This window comes from Sus scrofa, chromosome 15 (assembly GCF_000003025.6).
Source record: "Sus scrofa isolate TJ Tabasco breed Duroc chromosome 15, Sscrofa11.1, whole genome shotgun sequence".
NCBI lineage: Eukaryota > Metazoa > Chordata > Mammalia > Artiodactyla > Suidae > Sus > Sus scrofa.
In genome coordinates this window covers 114,489,141-114,507,208 of record NC_010457.5, presented here as the reverse complement: position 1 = coordinate 114,507,208, position 18,068 = coordinate 114,489,141, and the positions used below count along the sequence as shown (strand labels likewise).

The 18,068-nt window shown below is 34.8% G+C and overlaps 1 protein-coding gene across 1 annotated transcript in view; it reads left to right on the top strand.

Moving 5' to 3' along the window:
- Window positions 1–18,068, top strand: part of ERBB4 (erb-b2 receptor tyrosine kinase 4) — a 1,130,412-nt gene that overhangs the window by 589,776 nt on the left and 522,568 nt on the right. The window contains 1 exon segment of the mRNA XM_021075968.1: window positions 9,365–9,551. Coding sequence (XP_020931627.1) covers window positions 9,365–9,551 — 187 coding nt within the window.

Below are 18,068 nucleotides of genomic sequence, written 5' to 3'. Positions count from 1 at the left end.
CCAGAGGTGGGAATTCTGACCAGACCATATCTCTGCCCCTTCTACTCATCTCATCATGTCCTTTTCTTTAAATTCTTAGTTGTATAAAACTTGTTCTGCCAGTCTTCAGATTGTCTTGAGAAATAATTTTCCTCTATGTAGTTGTAATTTTGTCCATAGAAGGAGGTGAGCTCAGGGTGTTTTTACTCCACCGTCTTGATGCAGAAGGACTCAATCTCAATACTATATTTTATTTTATTTTTTTAATTTATTTTTTTGTCTTTTTGCTGTTTCTTGGGCTGCTCCCACGGCATATGGAAGTTCCCAGGCTAGGGGTCAAATTGGAGCTGTAGCCTCCGGCCTATGCCAGAGCCACAGCAACGTGGGATCCGAGCCGCATCTGCAACCTACACCACAGCTCATGGCAATGCTGGATCGTTAAACCCACTGAGCAAGGGCAGGGACCGAACCCGCAACCTCATGGTTCCTAGTCGGATTCGTTAACCACTGTGCCATGACGGGAACTCCAATACTATATTTTAAATAGTTATAAAAGAGTATGAAAATCTCCATTGGGAATTCAGGTTTAAAAATGTAATCCTGGGAGTTCCCTGGTGGCTCAGCAGGTTAGTGTTCCAACAATGTCACTAAAATGGCTCAGGGACTGCTGTGGTGCATATTTGATCCCTGTCCCAGGAACTTCCATATGCCACAGGTGTGGCCAAAGGTATTTTTAAAAATTAGAAAATTTTAAAAAATGTAATCCTAAACACATGGAAAAACATTTTTAAATTAGAGAAATTTTGATTTTAAATAACAGAATTTAATTTTAAATTTCAGAGTTTTCTAATTTTAAATTAGAAAATTAGATGGAAGTTTTAACACTATAGAATTTTTGAAATAGACAATTAATATTGATATCTGTGTATAATTATGTAAATGGATTTACAAAAGCTCCCAATTTAATTTCTATAACCTAATTCTAGTGTAACAAGTTCATGATATAGAAATATAGCTGAGATAAGGTCAGGACATGAAGGACCAATTGGAAATATAGAGCTGAAGAAGAACAATTAAGAACCCTCTGGCCAACTAAGAAAGAGAACAAAGCAAAAGATGATAACTTTGAGACAGGTGTGTTAAGTAGTTCTCTTTTTAGTGGAACTATAGTATTCACTGCAAGGAACTCCTGGGTTGAAATCTAAGTCACTAGCAGTGAATGAATGTCATGCAGATGCTTAGAAAGTAGGAGTTGTAGTAGTGCTAGCAGCTTAGAGACTGGCTGGTAGTGGCTGAGAATTAGCACTTTTGCTGGGAAGAAGTGGATTAAATTCTCTGTCCCTTGATTGTTATTTCATGTTGTGTAAAATGAGCATGAATTCAAATGTACATGACATTTTGCATTACTCTATTTTTCCAAATCTAAGTAGATCAGACCTCAAGTCCTTGCTTGCCAGTATAAGCCTAATCATGGGATTTTTAAGGAAAGTGGGAGAACTGAAGCCAAGATTCCAAAGCCAAATACTGTATAATATGTGGAGGTTTCACATGTGAGACTTATAGTCAGTTAATTTCTATCTCTACATGCAGCAGGGATATGTAATTTTTGGCATATGATTACTAGTTTTTCCTGGTAAATTTCTTAATATTGTATCATAGTTAAATTCCCAGAATTGCTGTAAGGGCAGGGACAGAAACTGATTGCATAGGGAAACAATGGAAAGTTCTACTAATAGAGAGGTTATAATTCATTACTACATTTGTCACTGTCAGGGATCACAAATTGCACAGTCATTACCAGCAGAGGGGGCTTTCTGCCCAATCACCCACTCCCATAGTTCTCTGCTCTCCACTATTCTCTGTCATACTGTGGATTTATTTAATTTCAAGTCTACTGATCATAAGTAATCACTATTATATTTATGGATATCTTGACTGATAGAATGTTACTATTACTTGAGGATGGTATCTAATTGAGTGTGAATGCTTAAGACATTGGAGTAGAAGAATTCAGAACAATTTGAACTTGCTACAGAAGGTCTTAATAAAAGTAAATAGGTATATTTTCAAAGTGGAGCTTATATTAAAGAAAAATAACAATAATTTAATGTATAAGTTGAGGAGGAAAAGATCCAGAAAGCAATATTTTACACATTTAGCCAAGAACGTAGGTACTTTTACTGTGCATAAAATTGTCTCTAAACACTGATTAAATATTCACTTGTGAGGTATTGCAATCACTTGAATCTTAAGGCAGATGAAGGAACATTTAAGGAACTATTCACTATTTCCAATAAGTATAAAATTAGAGAAAATCAACTGTAATTAAAGAATAAAAGAATTGTGTCCAATACAAAAAAATTAATCATGTTGTAACAGTTGTGAAATGAAATACATTTAAAGATAATAAACACTGATTTTTCTGGAATGATCTAAAGATAAATGGAAAGGCCAGTGTAGTGGTACAGTCTTTTCCAATCTTTGATTGACTGGCACTCATTGAAAATTCTGGGAAGTTTGTAACATTATTTTTCTTAAACTATTATGTGGAGAAAATGGCTATAAATTTCTGTCTTTCAGAACAAACCATGAATTTTTCTAGGTTTGTTGCTAATATGGTATGAGAAGTTGATCAAATCTCTCTTTTTTTTCCATTTCTTTTGATTTCTATCATTAAATATCATGAGCAGAACAAATTGTCCTTTCAGTTAGAAGATTTTTTGATGCATTTAAGGATTTAATGATCATCAATGGCATTTACTCGAACGAAACAGCTGTAGAAGGGTACATTGATAATGAAAATCAATCCTTTTTAGTCAGCAGAAGCTTATACCACAAGGAGAGAGAGATATTTGTTGGTAGGTTGACAAAATAGGCAGTTTCCTGGGACTAAGCATATTAAGCCAGAGCCAGAGTTAGAGTTTTCTTTGCTGGGGCATCTGATGATTTCTATTTACCACTGTGGTCCTTCGGCACAAGTCACGATTGTATTGTTCAACTTTTTTTTTTTTTCTTATCGGAAAGTTCATAAAGCCATTTTCCATGGGAAACAATATCTAAAAATGCCTTAAGCATTGCATTCTACTTTTTAATCTCTCTTTATCCAACAGCCTTTATTGAATGTCTATTTAGTGACAGGGTCTGTACTAAGGGCTATAACATACACATAAACTGATTCTATCATTTAGGAATAATTTGCAACTTACAAAGACTATATATATATATATACACATACATATAAATATATAAATTTATATATATATATATAAATATACACCAAAGGTCATATAATAAAGAGATTAAAAACAATGGTTCTTCTGTTATAGTTATTTTTACATTCAACTCAGATTGGACACAGATTATCAACCTTGGGTATTAACAGAAATAACAGTATATGTAATAGCTTGCATTTACTGAAGCTTACAATCTGCCAGATGTTTTTTTTCTTATGTCTTCTAATCCTTTTAACATCTTTATAAGAGAGATTGTTCTCTGTTTTTTTTAAAGATGAAAAAACTGTGATTCAGAGAGAATACAAAACTAGAAAGTATAAAGACTAGGTGTTGAGCCCCAATTTGCCTGGAAATTAAACCCACCTTTATTATCTTTATACTTTCCATAGATAAGTCCCTATGTTTAAAAGTTGTTTTATTTTTATTAAAAGTTTTGAGAAAGCTAAAAGGCTTGGGAGTTCCTGTTGTGGCTCAATGATAACAAACCTGACTAGGATCCATGACGATGCAGGTTCCATCCTTGGCCTTGCTCAGTGGTTTAAGGATCTGGAGTGGCCGGGAGCTGTGGTTTAGGTCACAGACAAGGCTCGGATCCTGTATTGCTGTGGCTGTGGTGTAGGCTGGCAGCCATATCTCTGATTTGACCCCTAGCCTGGGAACTTCCATGTGCTGAGGGTGTGACCCTAAAAAGCAAAAAAAAAAAAAAAAAAAAAAAAAAAAAAAGAGAGACAAAAGTTAAAAGGCTTGTGCTGCTCACATTCTTTCTCATGGCTGAGAGGAGAGAAAGAACAATGGATAGCTAACATGATTATTTGACCTTGTCAGACATTGTAAACTTAATTGACACTTTTAGGTGAGTCTTCACTTTTTACCCAGATTGCCTAGTGACCTGCCAACATCAACTCATAACCACTCTTAATCACACTATGCTTTTTCAGCATTAAGCATTCCTACCATTAGTAAGTTGCTTTCTATAATTTTATTTGCAATTATTATGCATTGTAGCTCATGCTGTCTGTTGTGGTGTTACCTTTTGAGCTGTTTCAAGATATTTGTTCACAGAAAGGTTTTAAGAGTACCTAAAAGAATGTGACTATGAATTCTAGAAAATAGATAACCTAGGAGGACAAAATCAAGGCTTACTTGTGACTTTTTAATATAAGAATTATATATTTGTTTCCCATAATTCTTTAAAAATTCTTTGGTCCCATGAGCCCTTCTAGATATGAAAGATTAGAGCAATAAATCCTGAGTTGAGGGATTTGCTATAATCTTTTATCTCTTAATATTTACAATATTTGCTGGGTAGGAGGAAGGGATATCCGTGATAAGGTGAATAGGATCTTTGCTGTCATTATTCTCAAATAATTCACTATGAAAGAATTATATATCACCTACTTATGGGTGGCATTTTAAAAAATGTTTTGAAAATATGATTTTTCAGCATTAACATAATCATGATATCCAGAGTTCCCATAGAAAAAGGATTATTTGTTAAGCTAATGTTTAGTTTACGTGCGTCATTTTGCAAGACCCGGTAGTAATATATAAGCAGAATAGGTACTGAAAGAGACTCACTTTAGGTACAAGAACCTCAATGAAAACAGTAAATCCCTCCAGTCCCAGAATCCGGACAAGGGAGTCATATTGCTTCTAAACTGACATTTTATGAAGACAACAAAGATATTTCTAAGAATAATTCTGTGCAGACTCTGGAATGAGAAGTATAAATTTTACATTGTAATTAGTTTAAATATATACATTAAATAATATGTGAATGCAAAGATATTCTTAGTCATATTTTCCTTCCTTGTGTAACTCAGGGCAGTTGGAGCATCTTTTTCTATGTTTAGTAGATCCTTTTCTACATGTTCACTGTTGTTCTTGGCTCACATCTAAAACACTTCTTTTAGGGAGTTCCTGTTGTGGCTCAGAGGTTAACGAATCCAACTAGGAACCATAAGGTTGCAGGTTTGATCCCTGGCCTCACTCAGTGTGTTAAGGATCCGCTTTGCCGTGAGCTGTGGTGTAGTTGGTGTTGTCGCGAGCTGTGGTGTAGGTCACAGATGCAGCTCAGATCTGGCATTGCTGTGGCTCTGGTGTAGGCTGGTGGCTACAGCTCTGATTAGACCCCTAGCCTGGGAACCTCCATATGCTGCAGGTGCAGCCCCAGAAAAGACCAAAAAAAAAAAAAAAAAGGATAAAGCACTTCTTTTACTAGAGCCCTCATTATTTATAGGTTGTTTGCAGCCTCTGGTAATGTGTGGTCCAAAAGCCATGTCAAGTGGCACATCTTTATCAATTAATAGCTAGAAAGAGTTTATCCCTCTAATAAACTTTGCAAAATCACAACTGACATGAGTCTTTGCTCATAAAACTTCTTTTCCTGAATTCGCTGTGATTCACTGTGTCTTCTCTGATACCCCATCAATGTGACCTTCTATCCTCTGATAAACCAATAGAGATTTACAGTTTTTTTTAAAAAGATCCACTCCCTAGGGGAAGTTGGAGCTAATAGTGAGTTTGTGAGGAAGAATAATAGATATTATAACATATTTTAGACAAATGATTGGTAATATATTCTCTACCCCATATATATCATAGTGATATTATTGTGACTAGAAAACTTGATAACTGTTATATACAAGTTAAAAAATTTTATAAGGAAAGAAACAATTTTACTTTTTAGACTGAATGATGTGAGGCAGTATTTATGATCCCTCTTCTGAGAAATCAAAGGGATAACAGCTCAATCATGCAACAGTGGTTGAAGGAGAATGCGTAAGGACTCTAGGGCAACACTATTCCAAGAAAATGTAAATTTAAAACAAATTTTAACATATACGCAATGCATGCCATTGTTGATCTTTAAGTCCTCTTTCACATTCCCAAAAACGTTTCTCTCTTCAATCCCAAATGTTCAGTGTTTCAGGAATTTCCACTGAGGCTCAGTTTCCAATTCGAATACCAGACCTGAGTAGTTTCATTAAGTACTCTGCCTCTTTGTCTCCAACTTTGCTCTTTTAGCATGCTAATTATCAAGGTGATTATTAGTAGCATGTTCATCCCTAAAAATTGTGGACCTGGGACGAGAGAATAAATGGATGACTATAATATTGGGTATCTTATGATTTACTATAAATAAAACCAATGTAATTCAGTAAAATAAATTCTTCCTCCCATTTTGGCAGCTATATATTTATAATGACCTGGAAGGCCAAGTAAAATGTGAACATTTTTTGAATTCTCAGGAATACGGTGAGGGCATAGGGAGAGATGGCCTCTAGCTTGTAGCCCTTCCTTCATCTAGTTTTATCCGTATTGTGAGGGGTCTTGCATACAAGTAAATGGACCCACTAGCCCATACATTCAGAATCCATCCACTCTCCCCTTAAATATCTGCACCTATCCTTCCTAGATGTATGCACAGTAGTGGCATTGTCTGTTGTCTGGGGGACAGAAAATAACTGGGAAAGATGATATCACAGGCCCTCCCTAAATACTTGGGACTTTACGGAATGGAATTCTGGGTTCACATGGGTTTGAAGCATGATCTAGAAGTAGGGATTGCGGGCTACTGATGGACATTCCTCTGGACTTGGCAGACTCTCTAGTGGTGGAGGTATGGCAATAAACAGCCAGACCACTGAACAAATATTTGTTGGTTTCTTACTAAGTACAAGCACTGTTCTGGTCACATGGGACACATAAGTGCTCAAATTGAGTATATTGATATTTATATTTATATATTTATATTTATATATTGATATATATTGATTGATATATTGATATATCAATATATTGATAAATATTGATATATTGATATTGATAATATATTGATTATCATATGCTAGGAAAGGGACAAAAGACTAAATACTAAATGTAGTAAATACATAAACTATGTAGTTTGCTAAAGGGTGAGAAGTACTATAGAAACAATAAAAATTAGATTGCGGAAAGGCGGAAGGTTTAGCCATGTTAGGTAGGTCAAGGAGGGTTAGCCTCAACTGAGAAGGTGAGGTTTGAGCAAAAACTTGAAGGCAGTGGAAAAATCGGCCTAGAAGATAACGAGAGGGAGAGAAGCTCAGGCCCTTCAGAGAACAGGGAGCACCTTGAGGTAGGACAATGCTCAGCATGTTGAAGGAATAACAAACAGATGAGCAAAAATAGAATAAAGTGAGAAAGGAAGAGAGACAGAAAGAGAAGTCAGAAAAATAATAATGACGAGATTGTATAGTATAGTACCATCCAGTAGAAACAATGACAGCCATAAAAATGTAACTTTAATTTTTCATGTAGCACAATATAAAAGTACAAAGAAATAGGTGGATCAACTTTAAAAATGCATCTATAGTAAATAAATTTATCTAAAATGTGTCCATTTCAACATGTAATCTTTGAAATCTGGAGTGCATTTTACACTGACAATACGTCTTAATTCATACCAGCTGTGTTTCAGTTGCTCAGTAGCCAGACATGACTAGTGATTACTGTACAGGACAACACAGATACTGAATTTGACTCATTATCGAAAAAACTTTGACTATTACTCTGAATGATTTGGGAGATGTTTCATTTTTAAGAATTGAAGTGTTATGATTTGATTTCTGTTTTGAAAATATCAGGGCTAGCCTTCACTGACAATATACCATAAGGGATCACCAGTAGAAATAGGGAGATCTATTGAAGTAATCCTGAAGAAGAATGATGAGGTTTCACATGACACTAGAGGTTGTCATCGTGGGTGAATTCCTAATCCTTTTAAACATAGAACAAATAGGATGCACCACATTTGGTATGTGAAGGGGAAGCCAAGAATGACCCCAAGACTTTGGCCTGAAGAGCAGGAAGGATGGGTTGACCTCAAGGATGAGAAAGACTGCTGGAGGGATGGGGAAGTACAGTAGGGTTTTAGTCTTGTGTAGGTGTATCTGAGAAATCTATGCGGCATCCGAGTAAAGATTCCAACTATGGGTTTGGAGTTTAGGAGAGAATTTGGAGGTAAAATTTGGAGATCATCAACTTTAAAAATGGGTACTACAAAGGAGTATGAGTAGACAGAGAAAAAGAGAGGACCAAAGACTGAGCATTTGGACATCTGAAATTAAGAGGTCTAACATAACTTTAAATTGACATTAAATAATATCAAATAATGATTTTCATTAACTTTTGTGTTATATTTATTTCTGTCATTATGTACATTTGATTAAAAACTATAGCTTTAGCTGAAACCTCAAGCCTTTTTTGAGAATTTTTGCTTTAAAATGTCTCACAAACCTTCAAGAAATTCAATTATATCATAGACAACTACATTTAAATAATAGACAGTAGGAGTTCCCACTGTGGATCAGCAAGTTAAAGATCCGGTGTTGTATCTGAGGCAGTGTGGGTTCGAACCCTAGCTTGGTGCAGTGGGTTAAGGATCCAGTGTTGTTGCAGCTGTGGAGTAGATCACAGCTGCAGCTCAGATTTTGGCCTGGGAACTTCCATAAGCCAGGAGTGTGGCCAAAAAAGAGAAAAACAAACAACCCATTAGACAGTAAAAATTAAAATTGTGGCTGTAATCAAATCAGAGACCATAATCAGTCTCTAATGCATACTGCGTATATATCTTCCAGAGATATATGTATCTCCTAGAGACACAAACACAGTTGTTCTTTGATAACTATAGAATTAAATATTAATATAGCACTTTGAAATCTATCCCATAGTCTAAAAACTCATGCAGCTTTGTTCTATTTATGATAAGCTTACCAGTTTGCTTTTTTTTTAAATATAAAGTTTGAATGTATTCTTATTTATAAGGGTTATTTATCCTTACTCATTTTATTCTGTCAAAGAACAAGATCTTTATTCCTTTAATTATATTCAAAGCTCAGGTCTGAAGAATGCTTCATACAATGAAAGTCATTATTTTTACTATAAGCACATTTATGACTTAAAAAAATACAACTTATTCTTCATCCGAGATCCTAACCCTTGTGATCTAATCTTGTGTATCAAGCCAATTATTTACAATATGATGTGGAAATTAGTGTATTCAATTAAAAGCTGAAAACTAGATTTACATACTCATTTTTATTTAAATGACTGCATAAACGTACTGACAGTTTTTAATTGTTTAACATAGGCAATTGTTTATATCTTTTCAGTCTATACGAGAAGTCACAGGCTATGTGTTGGTGGCTCTTAATCAGTTTCGCTACCTGCCTCTGGAGAATTTACGCATTATTCGTGGGACAAAACTTTATGAAGATCGATATGCCTTGGCAATATTCTTAAACTACAGGAAAGATGGAAACTTTGGACTTCAAGAACTTGGACTGAAGAACTTAACAGGTAAGGAAAATATACAAAATAGAAATATACTCATTAATATACTGTAATAGACACTCTAGATGTATGGTTTCTGCAGTGTGCGTTACATTGAGGAATATTTTCGGGTATTGAGATACCTATTGTTTATTCGTTTTATGAGAAAGGATGCCCTATGATGTCTTGCTTTATGTAAAGATAGTGTAAGTGCAGTCTGAAGGATAGCATGGGACTATCTCAGCTGAACAGAAGTACACTCTAAGGAGGTGCTCAGTGACTGAGAACTGAGATATGAAGCAGGCTAAGAATGCTGTGTTTGATGGTCTCAGGTGAACAGCAGACCATATCATCAAATCTCTGCAATGACACTCAAACTCTTACTTTTGTTAGAGGTCAGTAAATACACAAACCATTATATCTAGTTCCACTAATCTAGGTTTTGTATAGTCTCTTATTTTTGGAAAACATACTACTGTGTTAATTCAGTTTTGATTTCTCTTATTCAGTAACTCACTAAACACCATCAGTAATTATTTCAGAATGCTCTAATATCAGTGATTTTTTTTTAACCAAAGATTGGAAATAGGTAATTGCTAACAACCTAAAATTGTCATCTTGCTACAAAAAATACTTTTCAGGCATTTGCTTTCTAAGCTGGTCGTTGCAATCCCATTGGTATCTGTTTGGTTCATATGGTTCAGAGTTCACAAAGGCTATGGTGGGAAGATTTTGGTAAAATGACTCTAATCATGAATTGCACCATATGTGTCTGTAATCAAAACATGCTAATTAGTAATTAATTATCTCACAGTGGGAGAAAGGAGTTTAAACTATTAATTTAATATAAATTAATATTTTCCACATATTTTGTATCAAAATATCTGCTGATTTTGTATGTGTGTGAGTCCGCACAGTGGTGATGTTTCTTGACATTGGAAGATGAAACATTTTGGAAGTATTGCCTTAAACTATTAAGAAACAAATAAGATTAATACTGTCAGGGATTAAAGTTATAGGCTTCTTTTCTTTACAGTGGTCATAGAATATGTAGTTTTAAGTTAGGAGTAGCTTCATAGTTATCCAGACATGTGAGCTAAAATTGGGATATTTTGAATGAAGAAAGGAGTGCTGATTATGTTATTTATTTTGGACATGATTGCTGTAGAATTGATGACATAATGGCAAGTGCAAATTGCTCAGAATTTATAGATCCCTTCATCAACATTTTTACCTTTTTTTCTTCCAAAGACAGCTTTCTATTGAAGAGTAGGATATTTGACTAAATTGCTACTTGCATGGAAATAATGGTAGGAGGAAGAATTTTGGAAAAGGAACAGATAGAGAAAAAATGAATGATTGAAATTAGGAATCTAAAAATAACATGATCAAGTTAAAACTTGCATAAGAGGCATTGTACTTCATGATTTTTCTCTGATTATATTAAAGAAAATGAATACATTTATTTTCAAATTTTTATAATACTTGAATTATCTTGTTATTCCACAACATGTGCTCTTTGAAGAATCTTTTCACAGAGAAAATTAGTCTTTAAAGAATTTTCTTATTATTTTCCACATTTAGCATCAGTGCTATTAAAATATTTTAAAAGTCTGTTAACCAAGTTATGCCACATTTAAACATACCTTATCTATTGAGTAAGCTTAGACCATGTCTTATGTATGGTTACGACAGTTGTTTAATTTCTTTCATACCAAAATATAACACTTATTTAAGACCTGTTATTCCATAAACTTCCAGAAAGCCTTATGATATTTTCTTGTGTAGCAGTTGAGATGGGTAATTAATAAACGAATAAAATAATGATTTTGGTGTTTAAAAAATATACATGTAATTTTCAAGATTTGCTATTAATTTCATTTTTGAATATGAATTAATGAAAAGTTCACTAAAATAAATGGAAAATTTAGACAATTTGGAAAATTTAAATATATACTTAAATTTCAGAATTTTAATGTATATATTAAAATATCTATGAAATTTTCCAAATCATCTAAATTTTTGAAAATCCAATTTTGAAAATCAAAAATTACACAGTCAACATGATTGTATCTGTGTACAAGAATGAGGAAGGAGAGAAAACACCTAACTGTTCAACTGTTCATACAAAGAGGAATTGGGGATACATTTGCTCTACGGTAATATTTTAAAGAGCTAAGTGTTCTAGGTAAGCTGATTAAAATAGCAAGCAAACATTGCAGGCAAGATTGTTTATGTGTTTTGAGAAGATTTTTGTTTTATGCTGTCTGTTTATGTGCTATACAAGGCAAGCTGATAAACATTTTTTAAAACTTTGATGTTATATTAAGATTAGGGCTACGAGGGCTGCTCCTAATTTTAGACTTATATTGTGTAATATGAGGGGAAATAGAAAACCTGCTGAGTAGTCACATACCTCCCTGCCTAATTGTGGTAGCAAATTAAACTTTTAATTCAGTTCTTAAGGGACCAGCAGCATGGGTATCACCTCAGTGCTTGTTTTAGGAATGCAAATTCGGAATTGCAGTCTTGGCTCTGAAGGTTGAGAACCCTTAGGATGCATCCATTAGGATGTGGGTACCATCTAATCCCTGGCCTCCTTACTCAGTGGGTTAAGGATCTGATGTTGCCTTGAGCTGTGGTGTAGTTTGTAGACTTGGCTCGGATCCTACGTTGCTGTGGCTGTGGCATGGACTGGCAGCTGCAGCTCCGATTCCACCCCTAGCTGAGGACTTTCATATGCTACAAGTGCTGCCCTGAAAAAAAAAAAAAAAAAAAAAAAAAAGAAAAGAAAAGTAAAGAAATGCAAATTTTTAGACCTCACTTGAGCTCTTATGGGTGAGAAATCCTGGGGAAGTGGTCCACCAGTAAGTGCTTTAAGGATCCCTCCAATGATCAGAATGAACTATTTGATTGAATGACAAGAAATGTACTTACAGTTGAGGTGAGAATGAAAAGAACACATTAGGAGCCTGGTTGGAAACATGTGGGTGGAAAAGAGCTTTGAGATGCTGGGAATAAAGTTTCTTCTGTATCACTGTTTTGTCTAGTGCCAACTTTACATAATGGAAAATACTTACAAGGACAATAAAAACTTATTGTGAATTTTCTGTTTAGGCATAATTTTCTCTCTAAGTTTTCATTAAGACAAATAGCTTTTATAAGATAAATAACAAGAACTAGTATTATAACAATGAATTTTGAGATTTAATTTCAAAGCTTTTGATATATACATATTTTGTGTTTCTCCTGAAATCTTTTTTGCTGTGTTAACTTTAGAATAGTATGCCTTTATAACAATACACATGCCTCCTATAAACTCTCTGTGTAAAAGGGATATTTCTTAACATGAGGAATGTTATATGTAAAAGTTAATCATTGGATGCTACTTACATGTATATAAATTAACTCCTCACCTTACACATTCTTATTAATTTAACCTGAAGCTTACCAAAAGATATTCTTTGGACTGTAAACATTACTATAGATCCCACTTAGATACTTTTATTTTGGTCATGCCCAAAGACAAGATAATACTCAAACATATTTCCTGGCTAAATAAAAAGACTTGTGTTACTGCTGCCACTCACATTTCCCTGGTCCATTATGGGTGAGATGGGGCAGAGTGGAGAAGAGGCAGGTTCCTAGACTAAGAATATGCTACACAATCTAAAGGGGATTGGGGGACTTGTCTTGGCAAGCTCTAGGTGCCCTGTAACACTGGGTCATCCTTTTCTGGTCAGGGGAGAAACCATAGTTTCATCAGTGCGTCCCTTCAGGCATGTAATTATCTCAAGGTCACTGGGAATGACACCACTGCATCAGAGTACAGAACTGGAGACAGTTTACTATTACTTCTTCTGTTAAGGTCACTTGCATGTGGCTTTGGTTCTTATTAATTAACCATTCCCAGTGATGATGTTCTGCTAATTTTTTTATCAGCTGCTTCTTAACCAAGTATTCCTATTCAAAATTCAAACCGATATTTAATATATTCACAACCTAATGTTTAAGAGTTCCTATATCTAGTCACCTCTTTGGCCAAAATATAAGGGTTTTTTCATTATTTTGGATATCAAAACTGCTTTTATTCTCTTCCTTCTATAATTTATAAAGTTACTTCATTTGTTAATAATGGTGTACAATATTATACAATTTCATTTATGTATTATAATGTAGATATGAAAAAATTTTTGAAAACTATCTACATATACTTGTGTCTATTCTAGCATTCATGTCTTATTTATAATGATGATAGTCTAAGTACAAATTTAATACATGAATATATTCTCTTTTCTCACAGAATTTCATATTGAATATTTGCATTTTCACTTTATGCATTATAAGAATTATCTTTTGAGTAAGTAAAATGTGAGATGATACAAATATACAATTTACATTTTCCAAATATTAGCCAAATACCCTATGTATTTTTAGATCTGTACGTTCACATATTAATGCTTTTAATATTTTATGGTTATTCTAATTGTTCCATTAACTCTGTTCTGAGTTACCTTAATTAGAATATTATTTGATATGGGGACAAAAACAAAGAGAAAACAAAAAGCAAAATGCTTAAGTTATTTTTGGGAACCCACAACAGTAATATTAAGGATGTATTAAATTTACTCAACTCAGATATACTAAAAATGAAATATCTAGTCTAGGAGATACATCTGAACTGATGTAATAGTTGAACGTCATGTTAGAGTTTTACATTCTGCATCATGTGTGCAGTGGCTATTAATTAATATAGTGCCCTGAAGTAATGCAGCACCTTTCAACATACAAATTCCTCAACCTCCTTTGGCATTATCGAGTAATGGTAAAAAACAATCTAATTTTTCTTTTTTTGTCTTTTTGCCTTTTCTAGGGCCACTTCCGTGGCATATGGAGGTTTCCAGGCTAGGGGTCTAATTGGAGCTGTAGCTGCCGGCCTACGCCAGAGCCACAGCAAGGCCAGATCCGAGCTGCAACCTACACCACAGCTCACAGCAATGCCAGATCCTTAACCCACTGAGCAAGGCCAGGGATCGAACCTGCAACTTCATGGTTCCTAGTCGGATTCATTAACCACTGCGCCATGACAGAAACTCCAAAATAATCTAATTTTGAAATGGACAGACCACCTGTAACTGACTCAATGTATGTCAAAGAGCATAGATATGAAATCAGAAAAAAAAAAAAATCTCTGTTTAAATGGTTTGTCCCCTTAAAGTCCAGATGTCTCACTGAGATTCTTTATTTTTAAAACCAGGAGGAAAATTCCACCTCAGAGTGTTAGTTATAGGCATTAGGAAAATAAAGCAGGGAACGTGTCAACCACAGCACCTTTCACATAGAGGATGCTTAGGAAACCTTAGTTCTATTTCTCTGTATTGTTTTCTTTTTAGCTTTCCTTTGTGTCAACACACTGACAAAACAATTGTACCTGTTTCTGCATATTCAAATAGGTTCCTGTTGCTTCACTGGGGCTTTGAAATGTTTAGACAAAAAGATGCTCCAAGTTTCAGTGTCTCCTCTGATACTACTTTGAAACTACTTGAAGTATAAGGTCTCATTCTCTGGCAGCAAGACGCCTGAGGCTTTTCTTCATCTACACTCAGTCTGATTGCCACCTTCAGTACTCCACAGCTCTTCCTTCTGCCTTGCAGTGCCTCACCCCCAGCACCTATTGCCCCCCCCCTCATTTCAAATCTCCATCATCATATTTCACCCTTCACTGGCCCTGACATTTGTCTTGACCTAGACAAGAGACGTATTCATTCTAAGTTCTTTTTCTGACGCTAGAGTCACTGAGCATTCTGCAACAGCTCTGCGAAAGGTCTTAGTCATGTTTGATTTGGTTCAACTAGCCTCGTTCAGGGATCATTGTTAAATACAGTGTTTGACAAAGGTACCACCAATATTTACATAAAAAGAAGCATTCGGCATGTTGTGACACCTGCAGGGGGAAAAAAATGATTCCGAGAATACTCCTAGCTTAAGGTCAATTACTTGGAAAATGATTTGGTCAAAATCATTAATGAAAATCCTGATGAGAGAATCTGAGAGGAGTGGCACATTCTTATGAAGGTTTCAGTTTTTAGATCAGGTCCACAATTTCTAAAATTGATATTCTAATTAATGTGTTTAAAGAAGACCGTTTGCTTGTCATGTCGGATAGTATATATTAACTAGAAAAAGGAAAGCCATCACACTAAGTTTAAATGTATAAGTAAAACAGAAACACAGTTGAAAGGAAATGCTATGAACACAGGATCAGATAAAGTGGCCATTTCAGCAAATTTCTACGACTCGTTCTCATCTTTGGAGAACTGATGTATGAACTTATGGAATTGAATGAAGGTAAAACGGGAGTTTCTCCTTCTCCTGCACCATTGATCAGAGGGGAAGCTATTGCCAGAGAAATAAGACATGGGAAGGGGGATTTCCAGAGACCAGACCCATTCTTTCTCCTCTAGCTATCATGTTTTCAGTCACGGGTACTGAGATAATCTGTTTAGACCATAAAAAGCAACCCTTTGATTTTTGTCCCATTCAGGGTTCCTGAATAGGCCTCATTCTCTGAACTACATTCTTTTCAATCCTTATAGCATCCTACAAAAAATGGGAGAAACCTAGCATCTCAGGAAAATTCCCTTCTTTGAGACTTTAAACTCTTATCTTCATGCGTTCTTGTCCCTAAGATACATCAAGATCTGTTATGTTCCCTTCCCTAAGAGAAAGCGCGGATATCCTAAGAAAACATGTAAGGTCCACAAACGACTTTGTTAGACCTCATTTGTTGAGAAAGCATGCTTGTTTGCTTACGATATTTGAAAAATGGAGGAAAATCTTTGCTCTTCAGGGTTCAAAATGCAGTAAGAGAAAATGATTTGTTGTCACCACGAGTCCATGATTTCACTCTGAGGAAAGCCATAAAGATATGAGAATACCTACCACTTTGCCTTCGCCGCACAGCATTAGCTTTGTAGACACTGCAGCCACTCAGCTGAAAAGAGTTGGCAAATTCTCTGCCTCATTTCCAGTCACCAAGAAACACTGGGGCCAGGATCATCCTGATTTGCTGGAATCAAATCAGAACTCTGGAAGCAGTGAGTAATATTTGGGGACAACCGGAAACTATTTTAGAGAGAATTTTGTTTGTTCTAAAGAATTTTCGAGAGAATAAAGAATCTTTTGACAAGGCGTTTAGTAAGAGAGGAAACCTCAAGCTTGGTAGAGCCCAAAACTTTCCATCAGAGGTGAAATGAGGCTCTGTGTTGTTCTTTTCCCTACTAACCAAAGGCATGATAATTATCCCATAGTTTTAAACTTTACAAAATGCTTTAAAATTCCTTTCTTTGTTTCACACATAGCTCCTTAATACTGATCTTGAAAGTATCTTTATTGTAATTTCATACTTAAGGAAACAAGACTTAAAATCTGTGGCTCATAAGGGATCTTATTCTAGAATCTTGATCTATTTTTCATCTCTTCCTATTGTGCTGTTCTTAAGAAATATTTAGGACAGTTTCTCCAGGTAAGGCCATAATCAGCAAAATATTAGAATGGCTATAAACATAATCAATCCAAACTTTAAACAGAAGACATTAAGTTTGTATTTTAGAAAGAACATTCTGATTTTAATTATGTAATACTTGAATGTATTATGAATCTGCGTGTGGGAAATGGTATGTTGACAATAAAATACAAACACACAGAATGACAATAGTGTAAATACTGGATTTGATTTAAAAGTATCTGATCTATTAACTACTGTATAGCTGCTGACATCCTACTACAGCCTTTTAAAAACTGAAGTTACTGAATTCTCAGTCATAACTCATAAACGTTTATTAGTAGACTCCATTTTACTGGTAAAAGTTTAGGATACTTTTGAAAAGTGATGTTAATTCAAATATTTGTTAGCTCTGTTTTGTTCCACTTGTATGTTTAAGACATTGTACTGAGATAGGAACTATTCCAAATTATCTCTACATTCCTGTCTTCTCTCAGTAAATATTATGTTTCTGACAAATATTTACTCACAACCGCAATGTGAAAGCATTGGGATATGATTTTACCATTATTTTATTTTTGTATTGAAGTATCTCTGTGAGGTTAAGAGCCTCCATGTTAATGTTTTACCTTCTAAAGAAACACTGTCCCATAGAGCTTTCTTCGATGATAGAAATATTCAATCTGTGCTCTATAATTGAGTAGCCATCAGCCAAATGTGTGGCTACTGAGAGCTTGAAAGGTGGCTAATGTGATGAAGGGAATTAACTTCTACTTTTATATAATTTAATCCATTTATATTTAAATAGCCACATGTGTTTAGTAGCAATCATATTAGTTAGTGAAGCATTAAAAACATCATATTTTACTGAATTCAATTCAGGAAGCAATGATATTTTCAAGCATGGAGAATCAGAACACAGGCTCTGGATCCAAGTAACCTCCATTCAAATCCTTTTGAGGCAAGTTATTCAACTTTCTAAGCCTCGGTCTTCTCATCTTCAAGTGAGTGTAATGAGAACACTAAGTTTGTAAGACGGT